The 23,928-nt window shown below is 35.1% G+C and overlaps 1 protein-coding gene across 2 annotated transcripts in view; it reads right to left on the bottom strand.

Moving 5' to 3' along the window:
* The window catches only part of PDE1A (phosphodiesterase 1A), a 249,836-nt gene that overhangs the window by 52,387 nt on the left and 173,521 nt on the right, over positions 1–23,928 (bottom strand). For both annotated transcript variants that reach the window (XM_024766769.1, XM_024766778.1), the window contains exons 7-10: positions 21,444–21,544; positions 13,355–13,480; positions 9,224–9,325; positions 8,989–9,109 (exon numbers count right to left, since the gene is read on the bottom strand). In XM_024766769.1, the coding sequence (XP_024622537.1) occupies positions 8,989–9,109; positions 9,224–9,325; positions 13,355–13,480; positions 21,444–21,544 (450 nt within the window). The remainder of the gene's footprint in view (positions 1–8,988; positions 9,110–9,223; positions 9,326–13,354; positions 13,481–21,443; positions 21,545–23,928) is intronic.

The following is a 23,928-nucleotide window of genomic DNA, read 5'->3' as shown; positions in this document are numbered from 1 at the left end:
TTTGAGTACTTTTACTAACTTTTTGAATTTATATCCAGTCTCTAATTTTGCTCAAAACCCATTGAATGGATTTCAAGTCTAGTGCTATATTTTTCATAGCAAAAGAAAAATGCTTCTCTTAACTGGCTGCTTTTTAAGCTTCATGGTTGTATAGGGAATGTGTTTTAAAACCTGTGTTCAGTCAAAGGCTTTAAGTGACTGTCAAATAAAATATTTCATAGTCAATGGCTCTCTGATACTTGACCTAGGAAAAATATGGAAATTAACATAGACCTGAAGGATAACAAATAATACCAATTCCTCACATTTGTATCATGTCTATAATGTAAGAAGACCTCTCACATTCATTGTATCATTTTGTTCCTCATAGCCATCCTGGGGAGGAGACAGAATGGGTATTAATCCCTTATTATAGGTAAGAAGGTGAAGGCTCATATCCACCACTGCTGGAAAGATAGAAAGCTAATGTTCACACTTGGGTTTTCTGAAGCCAAGTCCAATGATCACTTACTTTGCATTATTAGACTTCTTATGTTTGCCCGATGTATATCAAATACTTTCTTTAACAAGAAACATAAATGTTTACATTTTTACTGCAGCTCAGGGAAGCGATGAGTTCTGGGCAGATCTTGTCTGATTTGCCTCAAATTCCCTAGAATAACCAGTAGATCGTGTGACATATTACATAATTTAGATTCTTAGTACATTCTAAAGGAATGAAGGAATATATTTTCAAATGCCTTTATAAACGTGATGTTTCAACTGAGATAAAAAACCTGTCATGGATAAACAATAAGGTCCTAGTGTATAGCACAGGGAACTATATTCGATATCCTGTGATAAGCCATAATGGAAAAGAATATTTTAAAAAGGATGTATATATATATATATTTAACTGAATCACTTTGCTGTACAGCAGAGATTAATACAACATTGTAAGCCAGCTATACTTTAATTTAAAAAAACCTGTTATCTTGGCTAGATCCATACCAAGAAGTTATTTATTAGCACTGTGGGTTCTACAAAGTGATAGTTACAGGTGGTTATGTGAGGATGAGCAAGAATAAGAAGAAACATGGAAAAACCATTGCAATCTTGCCAATTTCTAAGGCATCTGCATAGATACATAGATCCAGTTAAATAGCTTATGTCAAAAATATTCAGAGCAAAGCACAAACCAAGCGGTTTCAGATTCATTGCTGTATCTACCTCCAAAAGGCTAAAATATGTGGTATGGCTAAGATAATTAAGGGTACTGAGAGATTCATTTAGTTAGTTGAAAGGATAAAAAATGGATTCCTTCTGGAGTCAGTCATATTTTAGTATGTCTCGTAAAAATAAACTTGTTTTGCTTGTAAAACATAATCGCTGTTAGTGCAAACTCACTTATTTTGACTTTTAGCTCTACATTCTCCTGTTTTGCTAAATATATTTCTGAAGGGGATTTAAAAGCCAATTGGATGAAGGTAATAAAAAGGTACAAACTTCCAGTTGTAAGACAAATAAGTACTAGGGATCTAATATACAACATGTTAAATATGGTTAACACTTCTGTAAGTTATATATGAAAATTATTAAGAGAGCAAATCCTAAGAGTTCTCATCACAAGGAAAAAATTTTTTTATTTCTTTAATTTTTTTATCTATATGAGATGATGGGTGCTTACTAAACTTATTTCGGTAATCATTTCATGATGTATGTAAGTTAAATCATTATGCAGTATACCTTAAAATTATACAGTGCTGGATGTCAATTATATCTCAATAAAAAACTGGAAGAAAAAGTCATTTACTTTTAAAAATCCAGAGAAAATCTAAGATTCCATTATTAAATATGATTCCATTTTAAAACTCAGTCCTATATTAATTTATTATGATCTGAGAAGATTTTCATAGTTGAAGAGATGAGGCAATGCAAGCAGAGATGTTTTGATTTTATAATAGCCCATATTAACACATACACTTTCCTCTCCTTTGGGCTGTAAGTATCGTGCCTTATATGTTAAGGTCATTCAAGCAAAGACTGTCATTTCTGAATATTTTGGGGTTACATGAATGCCTATTATTGCCAAGAGTCCTATCAAAGAACAAAACAAAATGAAAACCTGACACCTCCTCACTCTAACACATTCTGAAAAATGAAGATCACAAAAACATTCCAAGCAGCATGATGCTATACCTATTCCAAGACTTGACCTTTTGTGTTGGATGTATTTTAATCTCTAGTATTCAGATATCTGAGTCACTGTTTACCAGGCTCTGAGAATGACAGAGGAGTTAAGTAGCCTCACAAAACAAAGTGCCTCTACCCTGAAATTCAGATGTCAAAAATTACTGCATGCCAGGAGTTTCATTAACAGTTATCAGTCACCTTTCTAGAAAATTCAAGAATAAGGTAGTGAACTTCAAAATCATCAGGCCTCAATTTCATTGAATTCATGAAAATCTTTGGTTTTAAATCAATAAAAGATGGGTAATACAAGTCATGGTGTTATTTGGAGATCTAACAGTAATTTTCAAGAGTTTCTGGGATTTATTAGAGTTTTTAAATTTTTTTTAGAGGTTTTGTTTAAGTCACTAGTGAAGCACCTTCATTCTGATATATTCCTTTTTTAAATTAAGGAAAAATTTATGTACAAATCTTAACAGTATAAATCATGAACACACACTTGTGTAACTAACACTCAATAAAGATATAGAACACTTCCATCACCCACAAAAGGTTCCTTTACCCTCTTCTAGTGAATCCTACCCCATATAGGCAGGCCACCATTGTTCAGATTTCAATCACCATGGATTAATTCTGCCAGTTTTTGAACTTTATATAAAGGGAATCATATAGTATCCTTTTTTTTTTTTCGGTATGCGGGCCTCTCACCGTTGTGGCCTCTCCCGTTGCGGAGCACAGGCTCCGGACGCGCAGGCTCAGCGGCCACGGCTCACGGGATCAGACACTCCACAGTATGTGGGATCTTCCCAGACCGGGGCACGAACCCCTGTCCCCTGCATCGGCAGGCGGACTCTCAACCACTGCGCCACCAGGGAAGCCCTATAGTATCCATTTTTTTGAGGTTCACTGTGGTTCATATTATTGGTCCATTTCTTATTGTATGACATTCTTTTGTATGACTATACTATGATTTACTTATGCATTACTATTTTTGATGCACATTTGGACTTTTTCTAATATTGGGCTATCATAAGTAATACCATTACAACTACTCCTACATAAGACATTTGGTGAGCATAAGCATTAATTTATGTAGGTTATACACCTATGGGTGGACATGCTGGGTCATAGGCAATATTAAGTTTAACTTTAATAGATGTCAACCAGTAGTTTTCCAGATGGATTGTAATGATTTATACTCCCACCATCAATGCCTGAGACTTCCAGTGGATCCACATCCTCAGTAACACTTAATATTGTCAGTCCTTTTAATTTTAGCCATTCTGGTGAGGGTGTAGTGGTATCTCACTGTGCTTTTAATTTGCAATTCTTTGATAAGTAATGAAAATGAACATACTTGTACATACTTACTACCCATTTGTGTGTTTTCTTTTATGAGGTGTCTGATCAAATTGGGCCGCTTTTCTTTTTATTACTGATTTGTAGCAATTCTTTATGCAATCTGGTACAGCCTGTAGCCAGATATCTGTAGTACAAATATTTTCTCTCTGTCTATGGCTTGCCTTTTCTTAATAGTATCTTTGGAAGAGCAGAAGTTTTGAATTTTGCTTTTGTCCACTTTACAAATTTATTCTTTTATAGGTAGTGCTATATGTGTCTTCACTAAGAAATATTTGCTTACCCCTAAGATTAGAGAGACATTCTCTTGAGTTTTCCTGTAGAAACTTTATAGTTAAGCCTGTGGTTAATCTTGAATTTAACTTTTATACATGGTACAGGTAGAGGACAGGCAGGTTCCTTTTCTTCCATACATATAATGTGTTGTTCCACTGCTATTTGTGGACTTCCCTTTCCCCCATTTAGCTGTTTTGGTGATTTTGTAGAAAATCAAATGATCGTCTAAGTATGGAACTATTTCTGGAATCACTATTCTATTTTATTGCCTATTTGTCTGTCCCTATGTCAGTAACACACTGCCTTGATTACTGTAGCTTTATACCAAGTTGTGTAATAAGGAAGTGTAAGTCCTTCAACTCTTAGTCATTTTCAAAATTATTTTGGCTATTTTAGATTCTTTTCCATGGAGATTTTAGGATCAGCTTTTCTTTCAGCTTCTATAAAGAAGACTATTGTAATTTATGTTAAATATATTAAACAATTTTGGAAGAATTGACATCTTGGCAATGTTAGATCTTTCAATCCATTAACATAGTATATCTCTCCATTTATATAGATCTTTAAAATTTTTTTCTCAACAATATTCTGTGGTTTTCTGTATCAAGGTTTTATATGCATTTAATTAATCTATTCCCATATAGTTTACTATTTTTATGCTATTATAAATAATATTGTTTTTAACTTTTCATTTTCAAATTTTTTGCTGCTAGCATATAGAAATACAATTGATTCAACAACCCTGATAAACTCATTTATCAGTCCAAGTAGCTTTTAACAGATTCTTTAAGATTTTCTATGTAGATGCTCATGTTTCTGGAAATAAGACAGTTTTATTTATTTTTATCCAATCTATTCTTTATTTCCTTTTATTACCTTATTGCATTACCCAGAATTTCAAATGCAAAGTTGAATGGAAGTGGTAAGAGTAGACATCCAAATCTTAGAATGAAAGTGTTCAATATTTCACCATGAAGTATTGTTAACTATAGGCACCTTTTGCCAGGTTGAGAGAGGTCTCCTATTTCTAGTTTGCTGAAGGTTTTAATAATAAATGTCTTTTGAATTTTGTCAAATGCTTTTTCTCCAAGTATTGAGATGATAATAGGATTTCCCCCCCCCTTTTTTCCTCTTAATATGGTAAAGTACCTAAATGATTTTTGAGTAGTAAGTCAATGGAGGTCATGATGTGTACCCTTTTACTATATTGCTGAGTTGGATTTGCTAATATTTTAAGGAATTTTACATCTAGGTTCATGACAGATATGGGTGTACAATCTTCTTACTTGCAAAGGCTTTGTTAGCTTTTGTCAGGGGTTATATTGACAATTTTCCCTCTTCCTCCATATCATGAAAGAATTTGTGTAAGACTGGCATTATTTTTTCCTGAAAAGCTTGAGAGAATTCACCCTCTCTCAGCTGAACTGAGAATTAAGAATTGAAACGAGAATTAAAAACTGAAGCCATTTAAGCCTGGAATTTTCTTCACAGGAAGAGTTTAAACTACAGTGTTTAAAAACAGATATATGGATATTCAGATTACAGTTTTTTTCTTGTGTCTGTTTGGTAATTTGTATCTTTCAAATAATTTGGTAATTTCATCTGAGTCATTAAATTTATATTGTGTATAACATTCTTTATCCTTTTGATATATATATAGATCTGTAACGTTATCTCTTCTTTCCTTTACAATTTATGCTGTTTTTTTCTCTTTTTGATCCTCCTAGTAATTTTATTTTATTTTTTTCAGAGAAACAGCTATTGCTTTTGTTAATTTTTGCTATTGTTTGTCTTGTTTTATTTCATCGATTTCCGCTTTTATATTTATTATCTCCTTCCGTCAACTTATTTTGGTTTAATTTTCTTAACTTTTCTTAGCTTACTTAGTAAGGTAGAAACATAGATAATTGATTTATACATTCTTCTAATATAAGCATCTAAAGCTATAAAATTTTCTCTTAGCATTGCTTCAGCTGCATCCCACAAATTTTCATATGTTGTGTTTTCATGGTCATTCAATTAAAAATATTTTATTATTTCTTCTTAACCCAAGAAAAGTCATTTTATCTTTTCCTGGTTCTGTTTTTTTCATCTCTAATGTGAGAATGTTGTTATTAAAACTCTCTATTTTATATCTACCATTGTCTGATGATTCGTTGAGTAACTAAAATTATAATTTTTAATTGGCCATAGCATGCAGCTTGCCTTTAGAATTGAACAGATTTTAACATTTGGTTTTTTATTTTTAAGCGCAAAATGTATTAAAATATTTTTTAAAGACTTTTTTTTTTTTTTTGCGGTATGCAGGCCTCTCACTGTTGTGGCCTCTCCCGTTGCGGAGCACAGGCTCTGGACGCGCAGGCTCAGCGGCCATGGCTCACGGGCCTAGCCGCTCTGCGGCATGTGGGATCCTCCCAGACCGGGGCACGAACCCGTGTCCCCTGCATCGGCAGGCGGACTCTTAACCATTGCGCCACCAGGGAAGCCCTAAAGACATTTTTAATGTAAAAATATTTGAATTTCGAAGATGTTACTTAGTAACTTTCTCTAGGACTATGCAACGCTATTTCAAAGCGAAACCATATACCTATTGACAATAGGAGACAAAAACCATAGTCATCTAACTACAGTAATGTATTTGGTCTTTATGTTTTCAGAATAAGTGAAACATTAAAAAATAAAGATTACAAATAAAGAACAATGTTGAGAAATCAAATAATCTGAAAATACAGAAGTTAAAAAAGAGCTTCTCTAAACAGGACTGTGGCATCATAAATAATGTATCTGATCTTTGTTCCTGGTTCCTGGCACAAAGGTTCAAAAACCCATGAAATTTCCTGAGTGATAGGAGACTCTTTGTTATGCTAATTATGTGACTCATGGCATAAGACCCCTTAGATTTCTTCAGGATAGGGCTGCTCACCAGAGAGACCAATCACATGATTAGAGGGTTGGAATATTGGGGCAGCGTCATCTGGGAGGAAAGGAGGGCTGGAAGTTGAGTTCAATCACATGGGCAATGATTTAATCAGTCATGCCTATGTAATGAATCCCCATAAACACTCCTGACACCAAAACTCAGTGGCACGTTTTAGTTGGTGAACACATTGATGTGTCAGGAAGGTGACACACCCTGACTCTACGGGGGGAGAGAGAGTGGAAGATTCATATCTGGGACCCTTCCAGACCTTGGCCTATGCACTTCTTCATTTGGCTGTTCCTGAGTTGTATTCTTTATAATAAAACTATAATTGTAAGTAGAGCACTTTCCTGAGTTACTTGGCTCATTTTATTGTAGTACCCCAGTGGGAGTAGAAACAGAACAAGGACACCATAGAGAAAAAAAACATATACTTGTTGTAGAGAACACTGGTCATTCTCCATATTGATGAAATAAAAATTCACATTTTAAGGCAAGACAAGAAAAATTTAAACATATTTTTTGCTCTGCCCATCTGGGCCTCTTCCCTCCCCTCTAGTGTCCATTGTGTATCTGCATTATGCATTAACCAAACCTCCCCAATGGCAGAAACACCTGCTCAATCATAAAGATCAATTCTTTTCCTTCTGGCACCAGCCATGTAACTCCTTAGAAATTAACATTGCTTTTTGCAATCTTGTAAGGGGTCTAGATGACCCACTGCTCACCTCGTATGTGCAGACATCTTTGGTGCACTTTACGTACAATGCCAATGCATCATTTCCCTTAAAGATAGCGATTGGTGCAAAGCAGACTGGTCAGATGACCTGGAGAGATACTGGGTCACACCTAATGGAAGTTTTTAACTTAAGTACTCACTATGACCTTAGTACTTGTATTCTGCCTATTTTACAAGATTGTTTCTTGCATTACTAAATGTGTGACTGTGATAAAATTAATGATGATTAGGCAACTTGAAACAATTGACCAAATATACAGTTCTATAAGATCAGTGATTACAATAGTGTAACTCTAGATATGGGAAGAAGCAACAAGAGGGAACTATTTCCTGAACCATAAGAGACTAGTATGACAGGAGTTCCAGAGGTTTTTGGCCACTGTTAACAGGGTTTAGTCCAGTAATAGTACATTGAGTGGCCTAACAACGAAATTCTTGCCCAACCTGGGAATGAGTATTCCTAGCGCCATGGAACAAATTGGTCATGAAATGCCTCCCAAATCTTGGTCGAAATTAAGACCTAAAGGTGAGAGATTGTAAAATAAAGAATGTTGCCCGCCATCCAGTCCTACGATAATCAAGTCATCAGGCACTGAAGCTGCTGACTTACAATACACCCTGAAAGGAATTCAGGGTGAAGATCAGGATGTGGTGCTTTGTGCTGGGGGGAAACTGACAGAACTGGCCTTCAGATAGTTAGATATTTTCAGGAGGAATTTCTTGTGAACTTGGATTCTTGCATCTTCCCATACTTAGAAAAGCACTAAAACCATTAACTAAAATGTCTGTTCCTTGTGACTAGCAGCAACCTTCTACTGAGACGTGTACTTGATCGCACGCGCCCCTTTTGCCGAAATCACGTATATACTGGCCTCCCCCTTTCGCTCTTCAGAACAGTTCTCAGAACTCTCTGAGAGACTGTCTCCCAGGTTATAATCTTTAGTTTGGCTCAAATAAAATTTTCCACTTCTTTCTTAGATTGGCTATTGATTAATTTTTTGTCAACAATATCCAGGCTTGCTTTTTCACATAACAATAGATTTTTGCAGTTAGGTACATGTTCACCCAGCTAAAAGCTATATTTCTCAGCCATCCTTGCAACTATGCATGTATAACTAAATTCTAACCAGCAAGATGTATGCAGAAGTGTTATAAATCCTCCCTTTCTCTTTTTATGGTGAAAGCTATTTGCTGCCTCTGCAAACCCTAACCCTAAACCTAACCCTAGCATTTTACCTTTTAACAGCAGATAGCGACTCATTTGTTAATTTCTTTCTCTCTTGAGATTGGCATCTGAGATCCAAGACTTGACCCTCTTTAAAACATGTATTATACTGCATAGGATTATTTAATACATTTATTTGAAAGATTAATAAATTCTGCCTGAAGTCCCAAGAATGTGTTGTGGCCAAGTTGGTAACAGCAAGTCACAAGGTCTGGATTCTTTACAGAGAAGATGTACGTCGATATGCACAGTCACTATTTCCAAAAACATTTGCATAGACACAGAACATGAAAGAGGCACCTGTAGGAAAAACTCCTCCATCAGGGCCATGGTCCATCTGTGGTGCAGCTGCCAGGATTTGGCTGGGTGACTGATGTCTGCTGCATGGAGGATCAGGGACATGGTTTTGGCTTTGTCAAGCCTGTCAAAACAAGGACATGCTCAAATTATCAGAACAAAGTAACCAATTACAGTCTCCTCTGAGTCCAAGCCCATATACCTTTAACACGAAAAAAAAAAAAAAAAAAACACCTACCCTTCAGGCTGCTGCAAACTGTTTCTTATATTTTTAATTTGCTGGAAGTGACCCGACATGTCTGTAGACAAAACCATTTCAATCACTAGGTTCCGAAGATCCCTGTGGAGTCATCAAAAGCAGAAAGGTTTGTTTGGCCCCTTTTTGTTCTCAAGTGAAATATTTCCTTAATATTGCGAATTACATTTTATTTTTTCTAATGGTATGAGCACAAAAGATGCTACATTTTAAATATAAAAGAGCTTACGAAAGTTTGGCTTTAGGATGTTGCCAGGAGAGTGATTTGTGAATGATGCAACATCTCCTTTTAAAGAACTGGATGCCTTCCCTCCCACACCTACATCCCTCCCCCACTCATAATTTCTAAATATTATTTTTAGAAATAATAATATCAGAAAGAATCCTAACTAATTTTAAAGAGTTCTAAAGGCAGAATTTGTAATTAAGAAAACCACCACCATTTATTCAGTATTTATTCAATCAAGGCAGTGTTCTAGGTGCTTTTATGTGAGGGGGTACTATTATTTCCCACCAGAGGGGATTGAGTTGTTTGCTGAGTCACACAGCTAGTACATAGCAGAGATAAGATTCACCCCCAAGAGTTCTCACTAGCAAAGCTGACACTTGGATCACTCCACTGTACCAAGCTTCCATCATGAGGACTCCAGAGAAACCAAGGCTATAAGTGAGCGGGAATTCTCTGTTTAAGCCCTGGGGACCTCGATCCTACATATCATAGACAGAGCTACTGGTACTGTTAAAATTTTAACCAAGACACTGCAAATACGGTGAACATATCACAAAGCCTATGAATGAATAACTCATTCTCACGGTAAGCAGGAGATGAGTAATGCCAGTAAAGGCTTGCATGTTCTACAATTCATTGCTTGCTCAGTACAGATAGGTAAAAAAGTCACTTATACTGGAAATGATATTTTATTTCATTCTGTGGCCAGTAGAATAAGCTAAATTACAGGTGTATGCTAAACTTGAATTATGATCTTGTGTCAAAGATATTTTACCTAAAGATGGTATGATTGAATGATTTGTTTTTAAGAACAACCACATATTGGAGATTCTTGCTGAAAATTATGGGTGCTCAATTCAGTTGGATTTTTAGATAGGAGCAATGAGAAAACAATACTCTGATTACTGTTCATGATATTGTATAGCTTGCTTAGAATTCTTTTACCCAAATATTAAGGGAATGGAAGCTATCAAAGATAGTTAATACTTATTCTCAATTACATTTTTTCTTCTAAATTACGAGATACCCATGTTACAATACCAACTGTACCAAAATATTCATGTTAACTAGGAAAAATGAGACAAAAGTTTTATGAAATCTATAAAATTTAATAAATACTTTGTACTTTGCAGATGTGATGTTAAAAAAGAGACAACAGACCCAAAATGGAGTCCTTGTGCTAAGCCCACATCACCAAACAAGACTTAATACCTCCCCCAGGATTGGAAACTTAAACCAATCAATGTGGAATTACCTGGTCAGCACTAGTGAGGTAATCCCCTGTCATCCCCCAAAGGAAGGTGAATTTGCCTGAAATAATCAGCTTCTTGATAGAATAACTTCCTTGTCTTCCTCTTTCTGCTTATAAAATCTGCCATTTTGTACAGTTATTTGGAGCTCCTTTTCATTTGCTAGATGGGATGCTGCCCAATTCATGAATTGGGTTGAATAAAGCCAATAAGATTTTTAAAATATACTCAGTTGAACTTTGTTTTTTAACAGTAATCAATAAATGTTAGATATTGTCAATAATCAACTAATATCAATAGGCAAACTAGTGCACAAAGGAAATGTTACTTTATTTATACATTTTTCTTGCCAAAATTTTAAAATTACTGCATTTATAGTTACTAAAGTTACTTTAAAAAATAGATTTGCAAACAGAAAACCTACAAACCCTTAAAAAGCTAGCTACCCATATTTTATTTTATTTATTAAATTTATTTATTTATTTATTTATTTATTTTTGGCTGTGTTGGGTCTTCGTCGCTGCGTGTGGGCTTTCTCTAGTTGCAGTGAGCGGGGGTTACTCTTCGTTGCAGTGTGCAGGCTTCTCATTGCCGTGGCTTTTCTTGTTGTGGAGCATGGGCTCTAGATGCGCAGGCTTCAGTAGTTGCGGCACGTGGGCTCAGTAGTTGTGGCACACGGGCTTAGTTGTTCCACCGCATGTGGGATCTTCCCAGACCTGGGCTTGAACCCCTGTCTCCTGAATTGGCAGGCGGAATCTTAATCACTAAGCCACCAGGTAAGTCCCACTATCCATATTTTAATTCTTGGTAAAATAGTATCAAGTTTATACTATTAAATAAATCTTTTACAGCTTTTTGGAAACAGTGTTAAATCATATGATAAATCAAATCATAAATCATGTGATATTATAGTATGTGTTAAAAAAATTTGGGAATTCCCTGGCAGTCCAGTGGTTAGGACTTGGTGCTCTCACTGCTGGGGCCACGGGTTCTATCCCCGGGTGGGGAACTAAGATCCTGCAAGCCTTGTGGAGCGGCTGAAAAGAAAAATTCTATAAAAACACTCAATTAGGATGTTTTGTACAGTAAATTCTTAGCTACTGTACAAAAATATAAAATATTAGAGGAGTAAATTATGAGAATAAATAATACAGATGTTAAAGAACAAAGTGTAATAGAAAAAAATCACACTGAAATAGCAACAGAATAACTTTGAGAAGAAAAACGTTAATTCAAAGAATAAAATTAATAATACAAATGTTACCTCTGGGAATGATAATCACTGATGAAGAAATAAATTAATACTCTACATATAAACAGTCAATCTCTTGGACCTTAGGAAACACCTCTGCACTTGTGTCCCTGCTTCTACCTTTGCCCTTCTGTTTTCCCCATACCCAGCAGTGGTGGCTTCACAATTAGATCCTGGCCTTCCTAGGTTGGTGACCCAACTGTGCTATTGTTTCCTGTGGCATAAAATGAGAGGCCTGAATTGGGTTCCCAAAACAGAATGCCTCCTTCCCCTGACTTCAGAGCTTTTTCTACAGTTGCAAAAGTGAGCCCATATTTTTTCCAGCCTTGAAAATCCAGGAAGTTTTAATATTTGGAGAAGTAACCATGGGAAATTAGGGCTTGTTTTAAACCCTGAATTAAACTTTTATTTATTTATTTTAAGGCAGATCTTAATTCCAGGTTACTTCTTTGGACATTTCTTTTCACCTTGATTTAAAGAAAAAAACAAAAACAGAAACAAACCTAAACAACACTTTGATATTTGAATTTGAATAGGAATTTTTTCAGCCCATTAACTGACTTTTAACAAGATCTTAGTTAAAGATAAAGGCTTTCTTTTTTTTTTTTTTAATGTAAGTAGGTCCCACAGAAAATTAGGAATATACTTACACTAAAAAATGTCTATGTTTATCTGAAATTTATATTTAACTGGATGTCCTTTATTTTTATTTGTTACATCTGGCAAGCCTATAGTCAAATGAAGGGGATGATGATGACCTGAGGATCAAGAAGAAAGGAGGGAATGTTATGCTGAGCAGTAGGGGTGCATCTTGTTATTTTTCCCTGCATGGCAATAAGCAATACCATTTCACGTAATTTTTTTTTTTCTTTTTAAGAAGACAGATGCCTTGGAGAAACATGTAAGATTACCCTTTGCATCTAGGTCATTTTAGTATGTTATATTCATAACTTTTTCCCCAAATAGTGAGTTCTTTGATTTTTAGAAAAGCTAAACACATATAGAAAAGTAATATATGAAGGGATCAGTGTGATGCTAAAATTCTGAATTCATGTAGGACCACATATTGGTACAGCTGAGCAGAGCTCCATTCCCAGGAGTATGTAGTTATGGATTTTAAGGTTTTTCTTATGTGGCACATAATCTTATGGATTGGCTATGATGCATATAGATGTTGAATTGGCCTTGAAATAGTTCAGCTCCATGTAACAGAGCCTGGCTCCTGAGTCTTCTAGGCACTAATCATTCTCAGAATCATCCAGTCAAAGGGAACTGAGTTTGTTTTGTGAGTAAAGGATTGACTTTCATCTGTTTTCTTCAGTTTACATCACTTAACATTTTCCCTAAAATTACATTTCCTCTAGGTTTCCTCTGAAACTCACCTCCAGTCATCTTTGGATAAATTTACCAGGACATTCATTTCTTCTTCTTGCATAAGCCGATAAGCTGCACTCACATGGTGATTTTCAAGGACGGAGCGATCATTATACAAAATGGCAACATCTGACCTAAGAATTAAAAACAAAATGCCAAGTAGAGGATTTCTTTAGACCTCATGAGCGTCTTCGAAAACTACTCAAGTCACAAGACAAAATATCATCCGTAAAAATCCTATAATTAAACACCTAGACTTATGGAAGTACTTAGTTTCCTTTCTTTTTGTTTTTTACTGTATGATAATTTTTTTAAAAATAGATTTATTTTTTAGAGCAGTTTTAGGTTCATAACAAAATTGAGCAGAAAGTACAGAGATTCACCATATACCCCCTGGTCCCCACACATGCACAGCCTCCCGCATTATTAACATCCCCAATCACAGTGGTACACTTGTTGAAATTGATGAATCTACATTGAACATCACTATCACCCAGAGTCCATAGTTTACATAAAGGGTTTACTCTTAGTGGTGTACATTCTATGGGTTTGGACAAATGTATAACGACATACATCTACCATTGTTGCATCATACAGAGTATTTTCACTGCCCTAGAAATCTTTTGTGATCTGCCAATTCATCCTTCCCTTCCCATCCCCTGAACCCTTGGCAACTCCTGATCTTTTTATTGTTTTCACAGTTTTGCCATTTCCAGAATGTCATATGGTTGGACTCATACAGTACGTAGCCTTTTCAGATTGAATTCTTGAACCTTTTAGTATGCACGTGAGCTACCTTTATATCTTTTCATGGCTTGATAGCTCAATTCTTTTGAGCACTAAATAATATTACATTATCTGGATGTATCACAGTTTATTTATCCACTCACCTACTGAATGACATCTTGGTTGCTTTTAAGTTTTGGCAATTATGAATAAAGCTGCTATAAACACCTCTGTGCAGGTTTTTGTGTGGACATAAGTTTTCAGCTCTGTTGGGTAAATACCAAGGAGAGTGACTGCTGGCTCACATGGTAAGAGCATGCTTAGTTTTTTAAGAAACCACCAAACTGTCTTCCAATGCGGCTGTACCATTTTGCATTCTCATCAGAAATGCATGAGAGTTCCTGTTGATCTACATCCTTACTAGTGTTTGGTGTTCTCAATGTTCTGGATTTTGGCCTTTCTAAAAGATGTGTAGTGATAGCTCATTTAATTTGCATTTCCCTGATGACATATAATATGGAGCATCTTTGCATAAGCTAATTTGCCATCTGTGTATCTTTGGTGAGGTATCTGTTAAGGACCATTTTTAAATCAGGTTCTTTATTTTCTTATTGTTGAGTGTTAAGGCTTCTTTATATATTTTGCACAATAGTCCTTTATCAGATGTATCTTTTGCAAATATTTTCTCCTACTCTTTGGTTATCTTGTAATTCTCTTGATATTCCTTTCATAAAGCATAATTTTTTAGTTTTAATGAGGTCCAGTTTATCAGTTATTTCTTTCAAGAATTGTGCCTTGGTGTTGTATTGAAAAAGTCATTGCCACGCCTAAGATCATCTAGATTTTCTCCTATGTTACCTTCTAGAAGTTTTAGAGTTTTGCATTTTACATTTAGGTCTATCATACTTTTTTTTTTTTTTTTTGCAGTACGCGGGCCTCTCACTGTTGTGGCCTCTCCCACTGCGGAGCACAGGCTCCGGACGCGCAGGCTCAGCGGCCATGGCTCACGGGCCCACCCGCTCCGTGGCATGTGGGATCTTCCCAGACCGGGGCACGAACCCGTGTCCCCTGCATCGGCAGGTGGACTCAACCACTGCGCCACCAGGGAAGCCATATCATACATTTTGAGTTAATTTTTATGAAGAATGTAAGGTTTGTGTCCAGATTCATTTTTTTGCATGTGGATGTCTAGTTGTTCCAGCACCATTTGTTGAAGAGACTATCTTTGCTCCATTGTATGGCATTTGCTCATTTGTTAAAGATCAGTTGAATGTATTTATGTAAGTGCATTCCTGAGCTCTCTATTCTGCCCCATTGACCTATTTGTCTGTTCTTTTGCCATTACCATACTGTCTTGTTTACTGTAGACTTATAGTAAGTCTAGAAGTTGGATTGTGTCAATTCTCCAGCTTTGTTCTCTCCTTCAATGTTGAGTTGGCTGTTCTGGGTCTTTTTGCCTCTCCATATAAACATTAAATCTGCTTGCTGATATACACAAAATAACTTGCTGGTATTTTTATTGGGATTGCATTAAGTCTATAGATCAAGTTGAGAAGAACTGACTTCTTGACAATATTGAGTTTTCCTATCCATGAACATGGAATATCTCTTCATTTATGTAGTTCTTCTTTGAATTCTTTCATCAGAGTTTTGTAGTTTGCCTTATATACATCTTGTACATTTTGTTAGATTTATACCCAAATATTTCAATTTTTGGATGCTAATGTAAATGATATTTTACATTATTGAATTTTAGTTTTAAATTTTTTAAATTAAATTTTGACTTCAAATTCCACTTGTTCATTGCCAGTATATATGAGGGTGACTGAGTTTTGTGTATTAAACTTGCATCATGAAAATTTGTTATAATTGCTTATTAGTTCTAGAAGTATTTTGGTTGAGTTTTTGGATTTTCTACATAGACCATTATGTCATCTATGAACAAAGACAGTTTTGTCTTCCTTCCCAACCTGTATAATATGATATTGAAAAGCAGTAGAGAGGTGGGGACATCTTTGCCTTATTCCTGATCTTAGTGGGAAAGCTTTGAGTTTCTCACTGTTAAGTATGATGTTAACTGTAGGTTTTTTGTGATATTCTTTGTCAGGTTGAGGAAGTTTCCCTCTATTCCTAATTTACTGAATATTTTTATCGTGAATAGCTATTGGATTACGGTAAGTGCTTTTTCTGCATCTTGATATGATTGTGTGTTTTTTTCTTTAGCCTTGATATGATTGTGTGTTTTTTTCTTTAGCCTATTGATATGATGGGTTACCTCAATTGAATTTTTAATGTCAAACCTAGGCATAAATTTTACTTGGTCATGTGCCTAGTCTCCTTGTATTATCATAATTTAAATGTATTTATGCCTTTTCCTTTCAATTTGCAATCCAGATGACTGCAAGATCTAGATATGACAAAGAGAGAGAGAAAAAAATCACCTAACATCCTCATTTAATCACTGAATGAACCAACCCTTTTGTACCTATTCTATATAGTTGATTACCATCCTTACTCCTTGGACTAAATTTACTTTGGGTAGAAGGCAGAGGGGATGTTAAAAATCATTTGGTCTATTTATGATTCTATTTTTTTCTCTTATAATGCTGTAATTCGATTTGAGTATTATAGGTCCTCTACCGTTAAACTGGGAAAACCATTTTGTAAAGCAAAACTTAAAATGTATGTTTCACCACCAATTTATAATGGGCATTATATTTTAAAATGATGAATTCATTAAGGGAAGGCTTTTATTTCTTGCCTGTTTGTATTTTTATATCGTTTGATCATCAAAGTACTTAAGTTGCACTATTGAAATTGGTATTCTAGCATAAAGTGTGAAATATTCCAAGTGTTCCCAAATCTGTATAATTGAGCCCTTGCTTCTTCTTCCTCTATCCCCTTAAGTTGCCAGATCATTTTGCAAGTGTGGAATGGAAGCAGAGCTACTATGTTCAGTGCAGTGTCCCATGCAAATAAGTTGACAACTTGTAGGTAGGCAGTAAAAATAGCACCAAAGGAAAGTCAAGGTGAAACCTGTAACAATTTTGCTACCACTTACACCAACACACAACACACTCCTCTCACCTTTCCTTTCTCCTGTAGACACATATTCTGTCAGCACTAAAAATGTCTCACTAAGACTATTTCAGGCTTTTCAGTGGGTAGTGATCTAGCACTGACCTTAGCACTGAAAGTTTACCAAAGAGTAGACAATGACAAATAAAAGAAAGAACTAAGAAATCTGGCTTCTGTAGCAAGCAACCTATTTGAGATCTGTATCTAATAGTCTGGTGGATAAACCAAGCTTGATTATTAATCCAATATAGGGGAAATGACCTATCAGGCAGTGGAATAATTACTTCCTCTTTTGTTCCTAGCACTATCATAAAAGTAGAATAACATATGTAGTTAGCTAATAGCATATAACCCCAAAATAGACTTTCTTTTAATCATCCCAGCCTTGGCCTAAAAATTTTATTAGCAATAATCATAGCTCGATACACAGAAAACTGAACTAGGAGAGCATACATGCAATCCTTGTTCGAGAGAAAATTAAATAGATCTTGTCTAAGTATCTCCAGAAATTTGCTGAGATCATGGGGAAAACTGTGATTTGCAAATCACATATTTTGTATCATACAATCTCAAATCTAGCCATGGCAGTTTTGCCAGGGTTATTGCATGATGTGGATCTAAGTATCACTATTTCTTTCTCTCAGCAACAAGCAAAGATGTGTTTTTTAACCAGATTTAATTGTAGCAAATTATGTGTGATTTTGTCTCATAAATCCAAAAGGACGCTGAGAATACAGAATGGTCTTAATGCTTGAGATAATCTTTGACTGCTATGGAAAGAACAAGATTCTAAGCAATACCCAGTGTCCATGGTTACATGTAGCTTGGCATTTTCTTTTCACAAAGAGGAAATTATTTCTATTTATTTACACTTTCAAGGATTGTATGAATTATAATGTCTGTATTGAACTCAAATCTAGCCTTGCACTATGTTTTAAATTATTTTTAAGTCATTTTTCATTATCCAGTAAGTAGGTTTCCATATTAGAAAAGCAACTCTAAATCCAAGTAACAATGAATAATATAAAATACGATAGAATTATTGAAATCAGTAACATAAAACCAATATATACTTGGACAAAATGTGAAGCCAATAATTTCAAAAAGCACATCATATTGTTGCATTTGTGATCATTACAACTTTTTTGTTCATAAAATGTTCAAGTTCTTGTAGAATTAATCTATTAAATAATTGATCCTGATAGACAATATATAAGAAAATAAGTAAAATAATAGACCTTCCCCAGTGTTTATACAGAGCTTCTTAATATAAAATGGTAAAAAGTGTGTTCTTCTTCATCCTCCTCCTCTCTCTGCTCTTTCTCCTCCTCCTTTTCTCCATCTCCTTTTCCTTCTCTGCAGTCTAAAGGATAAGTAGATTAGGACTCTTCATCCAGTTGTAAATCAATGGCAAAAGGAGAAATCTAGAAGTGATAATTTAATATTGCTGCTGGAGGTCAGTCCATTGCCTTTACTTTTCAAAATAGAAAGAGCAAGAAATATTTATTGGAAGCAAATCACTTGCTCCTTTCTCCAATTCCTAAAACTGTGGTCCTACACTGGGCCCGGCTCAGTAATGAGCTGTCTTTAATTAAAATCCCACTTATTATGAATTTGGTAGATATAGAAGAGCCTTTGCTAAGCAAAAATGATCTGCATAGTTTACCTTTCCTTTGATGTTTAACACAAATGAAAACAGGATATCTCTATACTCTACAAAAGTGTAGGTTAATAACACCCCTGCTGTACAACCAGACTTCAAGATCTTCCTTTTCACTTTATGCTCTGTCAATGTGGGAGCCTCTAGGGATAGACAGAATGCTTTCCCCAACATTTCGTTGTTTGAATTTCAACTCTCCTTCTGTCTCTGTCAAGGAGCCATAATTTTCAAGTCCATCCATTTAAGGCTGTAAAAGATTTACTGTTACATGTCTGTCTCTGCCCATGGGAGCAGAGTTATGTAAATAGACTGGATTGAGAGTAAGTGTCCCTCATCTCAGCTTCTCAACCCTGCTATTGCCACCAGCTGACTATGTGCATATAGTTAGGTAATTTCACCTACTAAGATCTTTGTTTTCTTTTCTTAGACTGTGAGGCTTAGACCATATGATCTATAATGTGGACCTCAGTCACTGTAGGATCCCTTGAAGCTCTAAAATGTTCTGTATTTTATTTTATTATTATTATTATTTTTGGCGGTACGTGGGCCTCTCACTAATGCGGCCTCTCCAGTTGCGGAGCACAGGCTCCAGACGCGCAGTCTCAGCGGCCATGGCTCATGGGCCCAGCTGCTCCACGGCATGTGGGATTCTCCTGGACCGGGGCACGAACCTGCATCCCCTGCATCGGCAGGCGGACCCTCAACCACTGCGCCACCAAGGAAGCCCTAAAATGTTCAGTATTTTAATAAAATGTTCCATGCTCTCCACATCAAAACAACAAATTCCTATAGCTGGAAAATCAGTTTTTAGAAATATTGCTCTTAAAATACAAATGAACAGACCACACAAAAACCTGCACATGAACATTTATGGCAGCTTTTTCATAAATGCCAAAATTTGGAGGAAACCAAGACATCCTTCAATAGTAGAATACGTGAACTCTGGTACATCCATGCAATGGAATATTATTCAGCAGTAAAAAGAAATGAGCTAACAAGTCATGAAAGGACATAGAGGAACCTTAAATGCATATTGTTAAGTGGAAGAAGCCAGTTTGAAAAGGCTTCATACTGCATGATTTCGAATACATGACATTTTGGAAAAGGCAAAACTAGAGATCTTAAGATCAGTGATTGCCATGGGTAAAGGGGGAAGGAGGGAAGGAGGAATGAAAAGATGAAGCTCAGGAGACTTTTTAGGGCAGTAAAACTATTGTGGATGATACTATAATGGTGGATACATGGCATTATACATTTGTAAAGCCCATAAAATGTATAACACAAACAGTAAACCAAAATGCAGGCTATAGATTTTAGCTAATAATAATGTATCAATATTGGTTCATCGATTGTAACAAATGTACCACACCTGATGTAAGATGTTAACACTAGGGGAAAATGTGGGGTTGGGGAAGGAGTATGTGGAAACTCTACTTTCTGTTCAATTTTTATGTAAACCTAAATCTACTCTAAGGAATAAAGTCTATTAATTTAAAAAAATGAACAAACAAAAAATAACTGGGTTTAGTCTTCCCTCAACAAGAATAGAGAGCACTACAGTAGTTCCAGAAAGAAACCAGTCTCTCGACTTACATCTCCATCTTAAGCATCTCTGACTAGTGAAAGACATAGAAATTCAGGATCCTATGTAAACAAGTGAATTGGATCCTGATGGGTCTTAAACCAAATTCTGTTTCCCAGGTACTGAAATCTCTTTTCAGCCAAAAAGAGGTTAGAGCCCCTTTCTATTATGGACTGAATCGTGTTCCCCCAAATTTATATGTTTATGGTCCTAACCCCAGTACCTTAGAATGTGACGTATTTGGAGATAAGGCCTTTAAAGAGATAATTAATGTTAAAAGAGGTCAAAGGGTGGGCCCTAATCCAATATGACTGATGTCTTATAAGAAGAGGAAGAGACCCTGACGTATGTTCAAGCACAGAAAAAAGGTCATGTGAGGACACAGCAAGAAGTCAGCCATCTGCAAGCCAAGGGGAGAGACCTCAGAAGAAACCAAACTTGCTAACACTTTGATCTTGCATGTCCAGTCTTCAGAACTGTGAGAAGATATCTGTTATTTAAACCACCCAATCTGTAGTATTATGTAACATTCATAACAGACTAATGCACCTCTACTCTGGTATTTTGATTCTAATAATTGCCATTATCACCATAATTAAAAATCCAATTTTCTAATTAGTTTAAATTTAATATTGCATGCTAACCTGGAAATAAGATTTATTTGATCTTTAGATTTTTTTTCAGAAGCGGAACTTCATTACTTTCAAATATATAATGACACCAGACTGATGCCGTGAACAATAATATGGTAAGATTTGTCCCCGTGAATAAATGTCTGACTTGTGTGACAGTTTAGTGCAAGTTCTAGGCAAAGAAAAATTATCTTATACATTTTTATGTTCTTTAAATTGCTAAATATGTCACCAAAATACAAGATTCTTGATAAATAAGAATTGCTGATTGAGGTGTTTCAAGCTTAAGGCATTTTGCTAAAATCCATTCTTATTAGACATCTTCATTATTATTTTGAAATCCTCTTAAAAATAAGTAATATTCAGAAAAATACATTTCAAGTTTTAACTTAGAAAAGTTAATCCTTTATCTAACTTACCTTGTCTGAATATGAAAATTGTTTGTAGTTCCCGTATGCTCATAATCATGAATGGCAGCAGCAAAGACCATTGCTAAAATTTCCAGTTCAGTGAGCCAGTGCTATTAAATTAAACAAAGATTCCATCATATCAAAAAGCAGAGTCAATGCTGTCTTTCTAAAAAATAAATATTTTCATTGCACACAGTATAAATCAATATATAAAACTGTTATATGAATTTTAAATAATTTTCCCCTATTTTACCTCCATTAATTGTGCATAATGGATTCTTCATGAGGCTGATGATTGTTTCATGGCTTGTTAAGTTAAAAATTCAGACATTATAATTTTCCTTGTTAATTAGAAAAGAAGTAATTTTCTATGATTTAAAAGGTGAACTCTAAATGGATTTTGAATTTACAGCCTTACCAATTTGGGATCTCACGAAATCATTTCAGTTTAGTGATTTTTAACATATAACTCATACAACACTAAAATGTCTTTTAGCACAACTTTTGTAGAAGACCCTACTATTAGAAAATTTTCCACCTGTGAGTTGAAAATACTCACTTTGGTCATCAGAGAAACTGAACTTAGTTTTTATATTTAGAGATTTAGAAGAGATTCCAAGAATTTATCAAGTTTGTTCTTCATGATACATATATTCTTTGACTATACAATTAAACTGAATAGCAATGAAAGAATAAATGCTTTCACGTAAAATCCAGAGCACTGCTTCATATACATTGATTTTGTTGTTGTTGTTATCAATTGGATGGTTTTAATAAAATTCCTCTACTGTTATAAGTCCATTTAGGTAATTTGATAGTTTATTCATTACTCACATTTTGCATAACACTTTAACTGCATTGTTCAATATGATAATCACATATGACTATTTAAAAATAAATAAAATTAAGTAAAATTAAGTTCACTTTTTCAGTTGCAGTAGCCACATTTCAACTGCTCAATAGTGGTAAGTGGTTATCTTATAGAACAGTACAGATACAAAATATTTGCATCACCACAGGAAGTTCCATTGGAGAGCGCTATAAGTAGGTGGTACTTGATGGTAAGAATAGAGGATCCAAAGTGATGTGGAACTTGCTCTTAGTGGTTTTATGCCATATACTTGAAACAAAAACCTTGCACAAAGCAGCAGCAGAATATAAAGTACATGCATACTTGATGAAAACTCACAGAATAGAAGGGCAGTTAGGACACCTATTTGGTGGCAGTGGATCTTGGAAGAAGGATGGACAAAGATTGGTAGCTAAATGCAAGGTTGGAAACAGAGAGATTCTAAATAGAAAGAGTAAATATGGAATGATACTATAGAGGCCTGTACGGTAATTGAATTGCTAATAGTATAATTGTGTTGGAGAGTCAAGTGAAGTGAGATTGAAGATGGAGTATGGGAAAGAATTGATAAGCTACCTTGATTAGAGCTGATGAATTAAGATTTTGAATAAAAGGCAACAGGAAGCCACTGTAGGTCCATGGGTCTAACAGTGGAGGTGACACTGTTGAGTCTCATGATTGTTAAAGGCACAGTCTTATTCATCTTTGCTCCTTTCATATAACCCATCATGGTATTTGGCACATAGTAGGAACTTGGCATTTGTCTGTTGAATTGAATTTCACTAGTTTTGCACTTGGAGGAGTTAATTGGGAATAGTGGAAAGAGACTGTGGAATCAGAGAATCCTGATTTTAAGCCTTGTTAATCCTCAGGCAAATAAGCTATTTACCCTCTCAGGCACAGTTTCCATGAAAATAAAATTAGTGATCATTCCCCTGTGGACTTTAAAAGAAATTTAAAGTTGATGTATGTGCTGTGCCTATTACAAGTCTTAATATACAGTAAAATACAGAATAAATGGCATTTTACTGAACTTATTACTTTAAATACATTGTTTAAGGTATTGAATCTGGAAAATAATAATGAGCTAACATATCTTTAGTGATTGCAATTCAAGAATAAATGTCTTACAGTTGGATGACTGAAGCAGAAATAATTTTTAGAACTAAGGAGAGTTGATATAACTAGCTGCACTGTGTTTATAGGTGCATTTAATTGTGAGTCATTAAAAGGAAGGAAATTACCTCATTAAAGGTCTATATTAGAGGCTGAACTGGGACTGAGCCTCCAATGTCTCCACTGAGACTGTGGAATTAAACACCATGAACTGAATAGCAATTGAAGTTAAACCAGATTTTGTAACCCCAGAAATCCATTGTTTTAATAAAGAAAATTGTTATTAGAAAAAAAATCACCTATTTTCTTAAGTATTTCCTATTAGTTATATTTAAGATTTACAGACTTACCTGTGATTTTTAAAAAGCAATATTCTATATCTACTACGATAATATAGAATATGAAGCGCAATTGTAAAAATAATTAAATTAGGAAATAAGAGCTGAATTTTAATTATAGATTATCTCATAAGTATTTAAAATTATTATCTTTCTAACTTTCAAAATTGATTATACATGTTTCCTGTTT

This window comes from Neophocaena asiaeorientalis, unplaced genomic scaffold (genome assembly GCF_003031525.2).
Source record: "Neophocaena asiaeorientalis asiaeorientalis breed wild unplaced genomic scaffold, Neophocaena_asiaeorientalis_V1.1 scaffold113, whole genome shotgun sequence".
Classification (NCBI taxonomy): Eukaryota; Metazoa; Chordata; class Mammalia; order Artiodactyla; family Phocoenidae; genus Neophocaena; species Neophocaena asiaeorientalis.
Note: the sequence above shows the minus strand (reverse complement) of the source record. Positions and strands in the feature narration are given on the sequence as shown.